Source organism: Theropithecus gelada, chromosome 9, assembly GCF_003255815.1.
Source record: "Theropithecus gelada isolate Dixy chromosome 9, Tgel_1.0, whole genome shotgun sequence".
In the NCBI taxonomy this organism is placed as follows: Eukaryota; Metazoa; Chordata; class Mammalia; order Primates; family Cercopithecidae; genus Theropithecus; species Theropithecus gelada.
Window position 1 is genome coordinate 11,433,155 of NC_037677.1, and position 18,147 is coordinate 11,451,301.

An 18,147-nucleotide genomic window follows, 5' to 3' on the forward strand; every position below is an offset into this window, starting at 1 on the left:
GGCAAACTATAAAATATAAGGCTTTACATAGATCACTGTCAGTCTATAGAGACTTCCAGAAATACTGGACTTCTTATTGGAATTGGATGAAATTGTATCCTGATTTTTTGGGAGAAGTATGATGTGCTTTAAAGTGATCAGAACAGTTAACTCTAAATCAAATAAATAAATTCTCAATCTTTAAACTCCCTTAGAAATTTCTTATCCCTGAGTTTCCCCACGGGGAGAAAATTTTATAATATTAATGTATGTATTCTAAAAGGAGAGTGAATTTAAAGCCAAACGCAGTTTAGATAATATAGCCAAATCTGTTTCTTTGAGGAAACTAAATGAAAATGTTAATCTTAGCCAATATTCAGTTTAGAGACATTATTTTAAAATCTGCATTGCAAAGCACACGGTAATAAGCAGTATTCTTAGGTAGGGTTTGCTATAATTATGGCTCATATTATCTGGTCTGAAGTTTATTAAGAATTATACTAGAATACTTCCTTTGGTTTCATTCTGATTACTTATTTAGAAATTCTGTTGAAAGAGCCAACAGTGTGCCCCAAAACAGTGACTGCAAACGATTATCAACAGCTGTCTTGTGTCTGTGTGCAAATGTGAACAAAGTTCCGGGCACCTATAAACAACGGCAGCTGTGTTGGTTGGTACTTACGTCACATTATCAAATAAAAATTTAATCAGGACATTATCCCAACAATTCACACCCCACGTTTACGCTCTCCTTGCATGATAAATCCATAAATAAAAGTTTACTTGGAAAAATGTGGTTTGAAATACAATACCACTTGTTGCCAAAATATTACAGTAATTAAAGAGTAACGAGTGTTAAAATAATTGTAGCTGAAGAAAAAGTTCCTATTATTAAAAATAAAACCATGTGCAGAAATACGTAGATCAACTACTTTATTTTTTTCTTTTTGAGACGGGGTCTCACTCTGTTGCCCAGGCTGGAATACAATTGTATGATCTCAGCTCAATGCAACCTCCACCTCCCGGGTTCAAGCGATTCTCCTGCCTCAGCCTCTCAAGTAGCTGGAACTACAGGCGTCAGCCACCCACCTAGCTAATTTTTGTATTTTTAGTAGAGATGGGGTTTCACCATGTTGGCCAGGCTGGTCTCAAGCTCTTGACCTCAGGTGATCCACCCACCTCAGCCTCCCAAAGTGCTGAGATTACTGGAGTGAGCCACCGCACCCGGCTTAGATTAATGGCTTTAAATATCAGTCCTCTCATTTCACCAGGATGTTTGTTTTAAAAAAAAAAAAACTACATTATCCAAGCCAAATTAAATCAAATTATTTTTATGATTTTTATATCTAACGTAGCAAAGTTTCAAAGTAAAAGAGGCATATTTTAGGCAATAAGGATCAGAAGATACTTGGATACTCAAATGTGCAGGAAATACTCAAGTATACAGGAAAATATCTCAGCACAATTTATGGGAGAAAATAACCACATTTTTTAAGAAGCATTTAAAAAATTCACAACTATACAATTCTAAGATGACCTCTTTTTCCATTTAATCTGCCAACAACTTTTAAGAATCCAGTATCCTCCTGAATTATATGCTTTAAAAGCAGGCATTGTATCTTAATGTCACTAAATTAACACCAAGTTGCAATGAAAAAATTCATACAAAGTTACTAAAGTTCATTTCCAATAAAACAAAATTTACAGCAGACCATTTTTCCTAGAGTACATTCTGACAGATGAATGTTAAAAATATAAACAACATCAATTTTTAAAGTACTTTACCCTTTGTGAGATAATCAGTCTGGCCCTGGGAGTTAACAACAGCTTCAGTCCTCATAGAGTAACTTATCTATTCCAAGATTTCATTATTATTTTATAGTTCTCGAACACACCAAGAGTGCTGCTAGGTGGTACCTCACACATTCTGCAACTAACTAAAACAAAGAAAGGCAGAGCCAGCTCTACTTTAAACTATCTGTGAAACAAGAACAAGAAGGAAAAGTTTGAGATGCATTCTGTCTTCTTCTAAGGGAGGAAAAAAACCTGCTGTGGTTACACAGACTATATATTTTCAAACAAAGCTGATCATTGTTGAGGGCGAAAACACGCCTTTCAGGCTACATCCCAACTATGAGGCACACCAGCCTACACCAGCATTCCATCTGATAACAAACAGTGGCTTGAAACAAGCAGCTTCATAATGTGCCTTCATCTTGTGTCTCAATATTAGCCACTTTCTTATTTCTTATTAAAAATAAAACCTGTCATAGAGCAACAAAAAAAATTTTATTTAAAACATTAAACTAAAGCTAACCAGAAATGCTCCTCTCCTCAAATACATTTTATATCTTAATGTAATTTTTAATAATAATTCTTAATATGAAAATTGTAGCCTCTCTTTCAGCCCCTACTTCAGACAGGAAGGAAAATACATGCTAAAGTAGTGGTTTTGGACATTTTTAACAAACCACACACACATACAAGTAAAACAAATGTCTCATGAAACAATACATACTACAAGTACTGGAAGACGGCACTATGAATTTTTCCATTCTGTTTTATTTATTCCTGCCTTCTTCCTTTCATTGTTTCTCCCTTTCTCTTAAATGGGTAGGAACCTACAATTTGGAAACCATTTTGCAAAAGTAACATCCCCGTTAGAGGCATGCCTATGAACATTAATTACACTTAACTGGACACTAATAAATTAAGTTTATGCTCAGCTTAAGCCAGGTGTAACATTCAACTAAAGCAAAAGATCTCAGAAGTTTAGAGGGGGAAAATGTCTCAAGCCATATACCAAGGAATAAGAATTAGACTGGTGTCAAACTTCTAATCAGTTAGAAGATAATGAAACACTATTTCCAAAGTTATGAGCAAAAAATTATGTACTGGGAATTCTATGCCAACCATGAGGAAAAATAAAAAGATTTTTAGATATTACAAGGTATGGTAGCTGAAGACTGACCTTCTGCCCCGCCAAGGATGTCCACATCCTAACCCCTGGAATCCTGTAAATGTTGCTTCAGATTGCAAAAGTGATTACAGATGTAATTCAGCTAAGGATCTTGAGTTCAGGAGATTGCCCTGCATCATGCAAGTGGGCCCAGTGTGGTCACAAGAATCCTTCTGAACAGGCAGCAAGAAGGTTAAAGGAGGGAGCAGGCCGAGTGATGGTGGAAGCAAGACGTCACCAGCTAAGGAAAGCAGGCAGCCTTCAGAAGCAAGAAAAGGCAAGGAAATGGATTTTCCCCTAGCGGCTCCAGAAGGAACCAGCCCTGCTGACTTTGCCCAGAGAAACTTGATTTCAGACTTCTGACCTCCAGAACCCATTAAACGATACATCTGTGTTGTTTAAGCCACCAAGTTTGTGGTAAGCTGTTACAGCAGCAGGAAAACACAAGGATTCAAAGTTTATTGCCCATGAAATGTCTCTTTGAAAAAGAATTTGAGAGTTTCTATAGAAAAACAAAACAGCAACAGAAGAACTAATAAAGACGCTCCTTGACCAAACTTTGGGCAGGCTCCTTTGAGCCCTCTTCTTGACTAAGCCTCCACCTCAGCCTTGTCCTGTCTTCAGCCTGCCTAGCCCAGTTGTAGCAAGAATCCTGCTAAGTCAGTTTAGCAAGAATCCCTCCACCCTTCATATCTGATTAGCCTAGATATCTGAACAGATACGAAGGGTGGGGGGATTCTTGATATCTGGTCACTCTGGCTGGTCTTGATATTCTCACCCTTGATATCTGGTCACTCTGGCCGGTCTTCAGCAAGAATCTCGTTATGTCGGTTTAGCCAGAATCCCCCTACACTTGACGTCTCTCCTCTTAGTGATTTTCCATCACTTACCTTCTTGCTCTGCCCATTGGCTATCCATCTCCACTTGTCTTTGGTGCGTGCAGAGTTGAGCCTGATCTCTCCACTATTTTAACAGTCCTGATACCGACTGCAATGGTCCTGAATAAAGTCCACTTTCTCTTTTCAGCAAGAGTCAGAATAATTCTTTTAAACAAAATAAGAAAGAGAGGCAAAAACAGGATCTGTAACATTGCCGCAGGCCAAAATTAGACATTTCCAAATGCCAACTGTGTAGCTGCATAGAGAGCAACCTGTCTACATTAGAACAGGAAACATAAGGTGTCTTAGAAGAAAGTGGATTCCAGGCAACACATAGATCATGGGTATAGTAGTGATACAGTAAAAGCTTACATATAAAGACATCAAACAGAGTGTAAGGGGGCTATTAGAAATCTGAAGACAAGCAATTAACGGAGTGAGAAAAGTCAATGTGATATGACATAAAATATACAAAGGGACACGGCTGTGATCTTGATGGTATATGAGAAAAGTGAATTCATTTGACCTTGACATCTTCAACATTAGGATTATGTTTCCTTCCCTACATACCTCATCATAATACTTGAAATTGAAGTAAATGATATTGACATTATTATGATTATGTAAGAATTGTATTGGCTATTAATGTTCACAATAAAATATAGACAATGTCTAAAACTGAACCCTGATCTGCACACACACTCCCCACTCCAAACCTAAGCCCCCACTTTCTAGAAGCCATCACTGTTAGCTGCCAAAAATATTCTCCACACTATTCAAGAATTTGCATGTATTCATGAACACCCACAAATATTAAATCTTCCATTTTATTCAAAAACTAGGATCACTCTAAAATATATACCTCTTTTTCACTTAACAGTACATCTTGTACTGTTAACACCTATACATCTATCCGGCAGTGCCCCTAGAGGTTAACAACCATTTCTGCAGGAAGAGGCAGAGGCAATGGGCCCTGTTCGTGGCATCTGCAGATTTCCATGCGGCAAATACTCATGCTATGGTGGCCAGTTTCCAAGCTGCCAAAGTGATGTCACTGAATGCAGTTTCTCCAGTACCCCAGTGGATCTACCCCAACCTTTTCCACAGCTTTACAGCATCCTAAAGTATTAGTATAATTTATTCAACGAGCCCTTCTCTGTGGGAATGAACTAAGAGAAACTTAGAGAATGGATCAATCTGCAATGGAAGTTAAAGACAAAGCACCATGCAATAAAGGGCTTAATAGGCAATGATGACCAAAGGTAAAGCTGAAAAAATGAGGAAGCAAAAACTACCAGTAAGCAGAGAAAAGCAGCTGGTACAGAGAAGGAAACAGCACCTGGGATGTAGAACAAAGCAGTCACCACCAGAGACCTTTAAGCCCAAAAGAGACTGAATAGCCCACCCCGAAGCTGCTTCATGCTTCGTTCCTGATGGCTTTCATTTCTAGTACAATGGATTCAGACAGCAAATGTTCTTTTTTCCTTAAAATAATCTGAATAAGTTATTTGTGTCTTTCAATCAAATTCACTGGTGCCTCTTAGTTATGGTTTCAGTTGTGATCACTTTCTCACTGAACCATGGACTAAGATACATCAAGAAAAAAGATTATTTTTAAATGTTGAAATCTTAATAAACATATTTGTGATCACTTCTTCACTGTACCATAGACTAAGATATATTAAGAATAAAGATTATTTTACATTTGGAAATCTTAATAAACACCATTGATTAAAATGTCATTATAATTTTGCCATGCTCTAAATCCAAGGCTGGAAGGAATGCTCAGAGGAGGAATGAGCACTGAAGCAAATTAACATCAAAGCACAACTAAAAACACAAAAAATAAAGGAAGGTACATCTGCAACAAGAGTCTGAAGTACCACTTACTCTGACTGGTCACTCTGGTCAAGATGAAATATGGGAACCTAAAGTCTACATATACCAGCTCTCCCCCTAAAACAGCTTGTTCTGAAATACCAGCTCTCCTCCTAAAACAGCTTGTTCTAAAATAGTACCCTCAGATAGCCTAAGCCACCCTATCACTGGTGGTCCCATGGGAAGAAGTGCTCCAGTACCTCCTCCTGACCCCTTTATTTCCCTTTATTGGGAAATCATCTGGAATCCTAACAAAAATAGCTCGGAGCAGTCTGAGCTCTGTGAGGTCCACAAAATCTATCAGGCCCAGAGAGATGTGCATATGGGACTTCAGTTATGGATCCTGCCATGCCTGGGGAAAACCATTTAAGGGCATTTTGTGCCTGGCTAGCTGCCTTCCATTATCTTCATGTTCTTGAAATTTGTGATACAAAGAACAAGGTTTAGACAATCAATAGCTTATGTTATTTTGATGCAAATTCTTGGTAAAATCTTAGAAATGGTCCCTTCTTTTTTCCTTAAAAACCCACCTGTAACTGTTGCTAATTGGAGTGTATATTCAGGGCAACTTGAATCTATGCACCCGGGTGGCCATCCTCAAGCTCTGGACTCAAATTAACTCTATTTAATCATATTTCCGTTATTTAAGGTTGACAGTCCAATCCTATACTTCCCTGTGGTCCAACCCAATCCCACTTGCATCTCTCATAACTATATTAATTCCATATTAAACAAATGTCTTTTCAAAGACTGCACAACCTCAAAAATCCATTTATCTCCCTCTTGCTCCCCCTATTAGCATATAATCTTAGAAAAATCATTTGGCTTCCTTTCCTCTTTCTTATGTTTACTTGGGAACAACAAGAAAGGAGACAGAACATAGCCACAATTATAGAACAGTATAAATAATCACCATCAAGGAACAAGAAAAGCGACAGCCAGTGAAAGCAATATACAGGAAAGACACAGTGCCATCAACCCACAAAGTCCTCAAAAATGCCCAGATTTTCTCTTCAAAAGAGCCACACAAGTTCCATATATATCTTCATATTCCTCCAGGTTTTGTTTTTGGGGGATTTTGTTTTGAGACTGTCTCACTCTGCCGCCCTGACTGGAGTGCAGTAGCACGATCACAGTTCACTGCAGCGTCAATCTCCCAGGGCTCAGGTGATCCTCCCACCACAGCCTCCTGAGTCCTAAGTAGGTGGGACTACAGGTGCATGCCACCATGTCTAGCTAATATTTGTACTTTTTGTTGAGACAGGATTTTGCCATGTTGCCCTGGCTGGTCTCGAACTCCTGGGCTGGGGCAATCCACCCGCCTTGGCCTCCCAAAGTGCTCGGATTATAGGCAAGAGTCACAAAGGGCCGGGCGCGGTGGCTCAAGCCTGTAATCCCAGCACTTTGGGAGGCCGAGACGGGCGGATCACGAGGTCAGGAGATCGAGACCATCCTGGCTAACATGGTGAAACCCCGTCTCTATTAAGAAATACAAAAAACTAGCCGGGCGAGGTGGCGGGCGTCTGTAGTCCCAGCTACTCGGGAGGCTGAGGCAGGAGAATGGCGTGAACCCGGGAGGTGGAGCTTGCAGTGAGCTGAGATCCGGCCACTGCACTCCAGCCCGGGCGACAGAGCGAGACTCCGTCTCAAAAAAAAAAAAAAAAAAAGAGTCACAAAGCCCGGCCTACTCCTCTAGTTTAAGTATGCATTGTCTGATACAATAAAAGTGTTCAAAAGAAATAAACCTAAATGTTCTTCAATTTTAACTTTTCATTATCAGCACAAATATGATTTATACCTTCCCATTCAAAATATTTCTTATATCGCCAACAGCATTATTACTATTATTTCCACTGTATCATGCTTCAAAGTAACACTTTTTATTTTTTTCATTAAATTTCCAGAACACCTTCTTCAAACAAATTCCATAAATGCCCAATTGCCAAGCAAGTAGGGTGAATGGGGCTGCGGAGGATGCAGCAAAGCTCTGCTAGCTTGGCCTCCCCTTTCCCTATGGTGAGCACTGCCGGGGCAGAGGACCAGGCACACACACTGCACCTGTCAGCCTCTGGGTGTGCCCACTTGTAATGCTATTGCCCAAATGACTTCCCTTCCCAGTTGCCACTCAGCCTCCCTTCAAGGAGTCCCCATGATTCTCCATGGCTTGCCCCTGATTCTGCAAATAAAAGGATCAACAGTGTCTATATAATTGGTAGGTTGTTTTGTTTCATAAGTACATATTTTCAAGATCACTGGGAACAGGACAAATTGCCAGTATTTTATACATAGAGCACCTTGCATCAGGTAGATACTTAATATTTCTATAACTAATAAAATATTTAAATTATGGTTTTAATTAAGTTAAAATTTTTTCTCACACCAAATCCTGGGTAGGCTTCTATTACTTGCTTCCTAATTTCTAGAAAGACAGGAAACAAAACAATTTTTAAAGTCCTAGAAACAAATGCTGACAAGATTTCATTATAACAGAGAAGATTTTTTTTTTCTCAAATTTAATCAAAACTAGAATTGTAGGCTGCTTGTATATGCCCCACCTTACCACTGCCCATTGCCAGTAAGGCAGAACTAGCCACTGCTGCTTCTGACCTACTGTATTTCCACATCTGTTACCTGTAATTCTTTGCTGAATATATGTATTACATGTCTCTTCTACTAAACTATGATCTCCATGAAAGAGGACAGTTTCTCATCCATCCTGGTATCTCTGGTATCTATCAGTGCCTAGCCCACGGTAGACGCTCATTAAATATTTCTTGAAAAGCATAAAAAAATTACTAAAAATTAATTACTAAAGTGAATTATCCAACCAATTAAAAATTTATCAATGTATGCTGAAAATCAGACTGACAAGCTAATTTTCATATACACCTTCACTACAAAAAAGTATACTTTTGCTAAAAATTCTTAGCTTTCTCTTACATATTTATTCCATTTATTCCATTTCAAGATAGCATTTAAATTTTTATGAAGACTAAAATTCAGACATGACGAGTCACAATCTATCTAAATTTGTACTTCTAGTTATCTAAAAGTACTTCACCTGCATTTAAAATAATATAGAGGGCTCTGGGAAGATGAAAGGCTCAAGAGATTCGTCTGCTGTGTTTGTGCTCCAACCCTCTCTTCACTCTGCTCTTCATCTCTCCTTCTACTAGCAGAGTTGCACAGGCTCCCTTTCATTGTGGAAAGGCTCTGCTCATGTGGCTGGGTGTGCTTCCATCACGCTTCAAGTCACATGGAGGAAACGCAGTGAGGGCAGTGCTCCTGAACTCTCCAACTCTCCTCTCCAAGGTGCAGAAGGACATGTGGGGTCAATGCTCTGAAAGAAGCACCTGGGCAAGACAGGCTCACCTCCTGCTCTCTCTCAACCCCTGTCCCTGGGTGCAGCCTTCTGTCCCTGGGTGTCCCCTGGTCTGGTCTCTCTAAAGGGCTCTCCATGGAGGAAGGTGCCTGCCCTTTGACACCCAGGCTTGTTGGCTGTGTCAGTCACCCAGTGGGCAGGTCTAAGTCAAGCAGACTAATAAGCCCTTTTCACTCCAGATCTGATGCCATGTGCTCCAATCAGCCAACAGAGGAGACAATTTGATCTCCATGTGGCAGTCTCCTGTGCCTTACTTCTCAAGGAAAAGAAACAGTATCAGTGACTCCCTGGAATCCCCCAAATCAGACTAGTAACTCCTACATTTATGTGTAAGATGAGTCACAGCTTAAAAGGATATGAAGTGATGTAACAATATTTAAAATACCATTACTACTGAAGAGAAACATAATTACTAGCTGTTGCATATGAGTGCAATCCCACATTTAGGGACAGGGTTGAATGACAAAATTGCCAACAACAGATATTTAGAACCAAGACAAACATATGAGTCATTTTACTCACTTCAACCCGCCTACAGTTGCTGACAAAGTCAAGATTATATTTTAGCTGCTTTTGCAGCAGTATAATTGTTTCAACAGATGACACAAGACTGGTTTGTAACAACTCCCCGCTTGTGGATATTTTATAAACTCTTTATTGAGAGGTTACTATGTGCCAGACACTGTGCTGAGCATTTAACATGCATAATAAACCTCACAAAAGCCTATGTTAGTTTTATGACTATCCCCACTTTACATACGTGGAGACTGAGGTGTGGAAAGGTTAAGTAATTCAGGCCACATGGGAAGTAAGTGACAGAGCAGGACTTAAAAGCCAGGCTGTCCAATTTCAACTTCAAAGCCATGTTTCTAACCACCAAACGCTTTTGTTGAAGTGTAAGTATTAATAGATGATCTTACTACATTTCTGCTCACTTCTGCTAGTCCTTATATTTCTTCCCATAGAAACAAATCTATGTGATTCCTGTGAATTCTTAACAGCTGTATTTTCTGGATTCTAGTAGTCTTCCAATCTCATTACATGAAATTGTCAATTATTTGTGCAAAATGGAGATGAATGGTGTTTTGAAGAATCCAAGAACAATTTATATGAAATATTCTTTGTTTTCATAAGCAACTGGACCTGCTATATTATGTTTTAAGTTGTGTGTTTTAGGATAATAACAAGAAATGATCAAGAAACATGTAAAAATTTGATACAATAATCACCAAATGATACTGAACTTTACTAAAACACTTTATGCTTTAGTGTTACTAAAGCAGCTGCCTTCACGATTAATTCCCATGATTATGGAAAGGGCTCTACTGAATCTACTTTATTCACTTAGTTTTAACAGCTTTTTTCCCAGCTCATTCAGAATTGCAAGTATGTGCGGTTATATGCACTACAATAAAAGTTTGTGTTGAATTTGGCCCAATACGCATTAACAAGAAATGTTCTAATTACAGCAAATTCTTGCAGACCAGATACAAGAAGATAACTCATAGACTGCCCACTCTGATGATTAATAACTAATGCCACAGACAGTGGTAATGGTCAACCCAATGGTAACATTGCTATCCTTTAAATAAAAAATGATGCGCAAAAGCCAAACTGCGCCTAAAATGACACTCAAAAACAAGAATGAGGTATTGCCTAGAACAACTGAGAAGCACACAGGAAGAACTCTATTATCATCCTTTGAGTTATGTAAGTAATACTGGGTCCCTGAATGGCCCTTGGGTTCAAATTTGACCACAAGGCCATCAAAAGCCAGCAATTTGGTAACACTGAATGGGATTTAATAAGTAAAAGTGCTCATATCACACTAAAACTGTCACTCATTCAATCATTTTTTTAAAGTACCCTAAGCTCCAAGCACAGAATCACAGAATTCTCACAAGACACAGTTGCATTCCACACATTTCACCTAACAAATCCTAAACGGCATTATATGTAAATATCTCATGTATGCATATGTGTTTAATATATATTCCTTACATTCTGTTACTGTTATTGTGCTAATAATGTTGTGTTAGGGTAACATAAGGTTCATTTTATATAACAAACATCAATAGTGCTATATATATACGGTAGTCACTCTTCAGGAGATCAGATGAATTAAGTAGCAACTAAGAACCCGACTCATAAGTAGTAACTAGCATTTATTCTGTACAATCTAAATGCTTTATGTATATTATCTCATTTATTCTCCCCACATCAAAACTATGAGGTAGGTATCATTACTGCTCATTAAACAAATGAGAACATTGGTAGGTTAACTGCAAAGATCACACAGTTAAGTTAGAGAAGTGGCACCTGGAACAATGCAAGAAGGCTTTGAATAAATAAAATGGCAAGCAAATGAACAAAAGCTTATCAAGAGAATCTGTCAACAAGGATCCTCTAGCATTAAAAAAGGGCAAGAGGCAAGGAAATGCCTTCAAGTCAATAGAAAGCCATAAGTGTTTTACCACTGTAAGACAGAGCAACCTCCCTAGATGTGCACAGATCTTAAATAATGGATTTCACCAGAACTGCGCCATGTGAAGCCTAAAGTTACTCCAAAACCAAACAATAAATCATCTATCTACTGTGGAAAACAAAACAAAATTAAACAACAAAAGCCACAGACAGAAGAAACACTGGAATGAAATGCACTAAAGACAGATGACATTGACACTGTAAGTTAGAAAAAAATTTTTTTTTTAATTTTCCAAATACATTTTACCTTTTCTATAACACAGTATTGTGACTAGAAAGGAAAACTTGCTCCTCGGTGGTCTTATAAGGTTTCAGATGGAAAGCTGTAGGATAATTTTTAAAGAAAATTATATAATCAAAATAATTCTGCCCCATCTCTATGGATACCTAAAAGTTCCACTTGGAATACCGAGTAGCCAATCATTAAGTGAATGACAATCAGATGAATAATATAAAAACCAGTTTTTCCTTGGAGAAATGAGATAAATTAAACGTTCTACTATTCATTAATTCAGAGAGTACTGAACACCATTTACTGCCACTGTACCTAGCTATCATTAATACAAATACAGATAAAACAGTTTCTCAAAAAGATCACATTCTGGAGGGAATCAGACACATAAAGACCAACTGTAAATAATGTGATAAATGCTCTTTAATAGATGTGCTTTTTAAATGCTACAAAATGCTGATAGAAAAAAAGCAAAGTCAGAAAAAAGTTTTAGGTACAAAATGACATTTGATCCAGGTCCTAAAAGCATGGTAGAAGCTGGGCACAGTGGCTCATGCCTGTAATCCCAGCACTTTGGGAGGCCAAGGCAGGTGGATCACTTAAGGCCAGAAGTTTGAGATCAGCATAGCCAACACGGCGAAACTCCGTGTCTACTAAAAATACAAAAGTTAGCTAGGCATGGTGACGGGTGCCTGTAGTCCCAGCTAGTCAGGAGGCAGAGGCAGGAGAACTGCTTGAACCCGGAAGACTGAGGTTGCAAGGAGCCGACATCAGGCCACTGCACTCCAGCCTGGACAACAGAATGAGACTCTGTCTCAAAAAATAGTAATAATAAAACAAAAGCATGGTAGAAACTCACCATGTGGACAAGGAGAGAAAGCTACAACATCACAATAAATAGCCAGAGGCCCCCAGCAACAGGAACGGCTATTTCAACAGCAGCTACATCAACAGTAACATGGCGTAGCAAAGACAAGGCCCCAAACTTCTAACATGTCTCCTTTACCTCCTTTTTCACAATACTCACCCCCAACAACTGGATAATCCACCCCAGAAGCAGAAGTACATAGAGGAAAACAAGAAAAATATTTAGGGATTAGAAATTAGTTTGAGGTCGTCAAGAAAGCTAAATAACTTAGTAAAAGTTTAATTAATATTTTGATACTACTAACGTATCATTATTACCTGGGTATTCAATCATTATTACCTAGGTCATTCATATTTCAATGACCAAAATAAGGGTAACTGTAAGCTTTTTTAATTATGCAAATTTTACTCAAAAAGCAAATTTTAAAACCAAATCTAATCACATCCAAATACTTATTTCTTCAATATTAAGAAACATCTATATAATTGGCCAGGCACAGTGGCTCACGCCTGTAATCAGCACTTTGGGAGGCCAAGGCGGGTGGAGCATGAGGTCAGGAGATCGAGACCATCCTGGCTAACACGGTGAAACCCCGTCTCTACTAAAAAATACAAAAAATTAGCCGGGCGTGATGGCGGGCACCTGTAGTCCCAGCTACTCGGGAGGCTGAGGCAGGAGAATGGCGTGAACCCGGGAGGTGGATCTTGCAGTGAGCTGAGATCGTGCCTGGCCGACAGAGTGAGACTCCATCTCAAAAAATAAAAAAATAAAAATTTAAAAAAAGAAACTACCCTCCTAATAGTGAACATATATGAGAAAAATAACAGCAGTAGAATGTAAATTTCCAGAGAAACTTGCACAATCACGTTCCAGATATTAAAAGAAACAATACTCTTAAATACAACTGATTCGTGAGAAAAAGGGAAAGGGGCTGCTACTGGGCTCCAGGTAACATATTGTCTGGGGGATCCTGAAAAATACTTAGGTTTCTTTACTGTAACCCAACCCAATGTCCCACCCTCAATTCACCTGGCCAAAACCTTAAACACAATGTTCAATCAGATCATAAATGGATTTTTTACATAGCAGTCAAAGAGTTAAACTCTATTAAGAAGTCACAAGGGGAGGGGAGCCTCTTCCCCAATGCTGCCCTTTATGATTTATGACAATTTCCACATAAAATACCAACACACTCTAAGGAGATTGACTATAAAAACATTTTACATGAAAGATCTGCCATCCTTCTCACTGCAGAAAATATTTCTTAGAAAGCATTACCTTGAAGTCATTCAGTAAACTACCTGAAATTATAGAATGCATTTATAACAGTAATCTAAATTTTCTCTTTTTGTGTGTGTGTGTGTGACAGAATTTCACTCTTGTCACCCAGGCTGACTTGCAGCTGCACGATCTCGGCTCACTGCAACCTCGGCCTCCCAGGTTCAAGCCATTCTCCCGCCTCAGCCTCCCAAGTAGCTGGGATTACAGGCACCTGCCACCACACCTGGCTAATCTTTTGTATTTTTAGTAGAGATGGGGTTTCACCATTTGACCAGGCTGGTCTCGAACTCCTGACCTCAGGTGATCCACCCGCCTTGGCCTCCCAAAGTGCTGGGATTACAGGTGTGAGCCACTGCACCTGGCCAGTAATCTAAATTTTCTAAGTAGGTAAGCAGGACCAACTTCACAATGCAGCATAAAAGTCCATCAATTCAGTTATTAAAAATCATGAAGCAAAATTATATGTACTGATTTCGATTAGTCTCCAAGATATACTGTAAGCAAAAACAAAACTAAACTAAACAAAAAATACAGGGCGAGGCTCAGCACAGTTACAGTTAACAGTGGTTGTCCTGGGGAGATTAAATCAAGGTGGCTGAACAGCAAGGACACTTATTTTTCACTCTATCATATTTAGTACACCTTGAACTTTTTGTTATGTACACATACCACCTTGTCAGAATATAAACATAAATTTTTAAACAATTGTAAATATAATTAACATTAGCAAAAAAAATCCCTCCTAAGGAAAAGACCACTGCAACACAGCTTCTCCCACACAGGCAAATCCTCCCTTCTCTGCCCCACCCTCCCTCAGCCTCCAGCGATCTGACAGTCGGGAGGTTTTGGGGTAAGATCCCCTCAGCCTTTCTGGGGAGAAGGTCCTCTAGCTTCTTCACTGCTCTAAAAGAAAAGTTATCCAAAGAGCTAATACTTCTCTCCTGTGGCCAAAAGAAAACTAATTAACACTTTCTCCCCCAGCAGGCCATGCAAGTAGGGGTGCTGAGTGAAAAGAGGTGAAGCTGCTGTGTTCCACCTTCTCCACACGTGAATAACAGACCAGCCCAGAGAAACATTCTTTACCACCGCAGTCATCTGTAAAAGGGTCAGCATTTTGCTGAGAGCTGCAAAACTTAAATAAAGGATAATACAAACGCTAAAGGCATCACATTTTATGCTTTTCGGAACTGGCTCAAATATCTTTAATAATATAAATACAAGTAACAATTTACAGAAGAATCTGCCTCAGTAGACCATACTACAACTTTCCTGATCAATGTACCTACCAGATGAGATTTTTTATTGCTAACAAATCTGGACTGTTTTGAAATGAATGTCTTGTAGGACTTTCATTTATTGTGTTTTTAAAAATGCTTATAAAGCCTCTTAGAGGGTATCTTCTCCTGTGAACTTGTATTTGCATATGACACTGATCTTGCTGACTATACTTTTGCCAGCGACACTTTGCCCAATAGTCCTTTTCAAGAACATAACTTCCAAGATTGGTGAGGGATTAACATACACAAAAGACTTTAATAAACTTACTGACAAACTGCTTACATTACTATCCTTGTGAACAGTAAATTACTTTTAATTGACCATTTTTAATACTGTCGATTGGGTAGAGCCTTTGCTTTCCAGTAAAACCATCAACACTTTACAATTTCACAAACTCTCTATGTGCAAGGCTCTTTTTAAGTACTGAGAAACAGTTTATCAAGACAAGATATGCCTTCCAGATGCTTATAACCTTGCAAATGAATTTTTCAATCCTTACTATAAGAGATGTGTTCACCACAGGACCATACCAGCAGTGAGAGAAAGGTAAACTGCAAACTGTTTCTAACATGAATAGAAAACTAAAGAGCAATTAATGACTTAATTAGAAAAGGTGATTATCTGAAGGACAGAATTTCAGCAAGATCATTCTTTGTTTATTGTAATATTATAAATAAGAGCCAATCTGTATTTTTCTTTATTTTATTTTATTTTATTTTATTTTATTTTTTTTTTTGAGACAGAGTCTTACTGTGTCGCCTAGGCTGAAGTGAAGTGGCACAATCTAGGCTCACTGCAACCTCCGCTTTCCAGGTTCAAGCGATTCTTCTGCCTCAGCCTCCCAAGTAGCTGGGACTACAGGCGGGTGCCACCACACCGGACTATTTATTGTTTGTTTGTTTGTTTAGTAGAGATGGGGTTTCATCATATTGCCCAGGCTGGTCTCGAACACCTAACCTCATGATCCGTCCAGTTAGGCCTCCCAAAGCAATTTGGATTTTTCTTAAAGGACTTGCCTTCAGTTGGCTTTCTGTTCTTCTAGAAATCTAAGCATATCTAGAAATCAGAAGCTTAAACTGCCTGGCAAGTATGATGGAATGCAAACAGAAGCCAAAGTTAATTGCCTACTTCCTTTTAAACCCTATAAAGCACCAAAAATCTTTTGGAAAATGTGGTTTCTTTATTGATATATGCTTTAGAAACAACTTTTCTAACAAATTATGTCTGGAATGTGTGGCTATCTGTAAACACATGCAAACTTTAGCTTTCCCCAAATCGACAGTCAATAATTTCACAATCTGACTGATTCATTTAACAAATCAATACTGTTTCACAAAATTATTCCATATACCATTAACTTTACTCCATTTTGTTTTTGTCTGATTCAACAGAATTCCTAATAACTTCTCTACCACTTATTATTGATGTAAACTTGGGCACGTCACAACCTGCACAAGTTTCAGTCTCATCATCTAAAAAAGAAAAATAATGATGACAACACAATAAGAGCATGAACTCACAGGGGCTCAATGTCCACTGAATCAGGCACTGTTTGGAGCAGGCTGGAGTGTTCTAAGCATATTTTCTCAAGCATATTATCATATGTAAACTCAAACAACCCTATGGTGTAGTCACTATTATTGTTGCCAAATTACAGATGAGGATAGGGAGGCGCTCTGAAGTTTCCCAATGTCTCACAGCAGGCGGCAGAGTGGTATGTGAACGCAGTTGGGATCCAGAACCCATTCTCAAAATCATTATGTGACAGCTGCCTGATAATTATAAAATAATTCCTGCCCAGCTCATAAAATTCTTGTGAAGATCACATTTAATCAAGCTCATAAATCATTTTAAAACTTTTAAGTGCTATATAAATATAAGGTATTTGTTAGGAGTAAAGTCTTAAGGACAAGACTGACTGGATTTTTAAAAAGTTAAAGTTAAAAAATAATTTTAAAAATTAATTTTTAAAAAGTTAAAAAATTGGAAGGAAACTTAAAGCTCAACCTCTCATAAATGATGATGTCCCCTCGATAACATCTCTTAATAAGTCGTCATTCAATTTCTCCTTAAGGCTTCCAGAAATGAAAATCTTGCAAGTCAACTCATTCTAGCTTGAAGCGTTCTAATTATTATTAGAAATGTCTTCCTTTTAGTTCTAAACAAAATCAGGCTTTTCCACATGAGAGGCCTGTAAATACAAATCTCTTGACATATTCACACTGTCCAACACATGACATTTACTAAAGTCCCCTTTGAAATCTGATGCCCCAAATTCAACATGATACCCCAGAAAAGGTTTGGTGGGAGAACAGCAGCACTATTACCTCCTTTGATCTGCAAATATCCACTTTTATTTTCTGGCTGTTAAGTTAACTTAATGGGTTCATATTAGCATACACTTTTTTTTTTTTTCTTTTTTTTTTTTTTGAGACGGAGTCTCGCTCTGTCGCCCGGGCTGGAGTGCAGTGGCCGGATCTCAGCTCACTGCAAGCTCCGCCTCCCGGGTTCCCGCCATTCTCCGGCCTCAGCCTCCCGAGTAGCTGGGACTAAAGGCGCCCGCCACCTCGCCCGACTAGTTTTTTGTATTTTTTAGTAGAGACGGGGTTTCACCGTGTCAGCCAGGATGGTCTCCATCTCCTGACCTCGCGATCCGCCCGTCTCGGCCTCCCAAAGTGCTGGGATTACAGGCTTGAGCCACCGCGCCCGGCCAGCATACACTTAATTAAAATCTCTCACACCTCTCTTAGAAGCTTTCTCAATCTCAATACAGAACTTGATATTTTATTATTTTTAATTAACTCATTTTTCATTTTGGTCCATGACTATCCTATAAAGATATTTGTAAATCTTAATTTCATAACCTTACTTTAGCTATCTCTATCAACTTTGTACCTTTCTCCTTCCCTTCATAAATCCAATAACTGT

At 38.7% G+C, this 18,147-nt stretch overlaps 1 protein-coding gene across 2 annotated transcripts in view; it reads right to left on the reverse strand.

Annotated features, from left to right (window-relative positions):
- The window catches only part of USP6NL (USP6 N-terminal like), a 155,877-nt gene that overhangs the window by 75,394 nt on the left and 62,336 nt on the right, over positions 1–18,147 (reverse strand). The window contains exon 1 of one of the 2 annotated variants that reach the window (XM_025397674.1): positions 1,765–1,867. The exons of the other annotated variant lie outside the window; for it this stretch is intronic. Within the exon in view, the coding sequence (XP_025253459.1) occupies positions 1,765–1,819 (55 nt within the window). The 5' untranslated portion in view covers positions 1,820–1,867. Of the gene's footprint in view, positions 1–1,764; positions 1,868–18,147 lie in introns of those variants that run through there. 2 annotated transcript variants of the gene reach the window in all.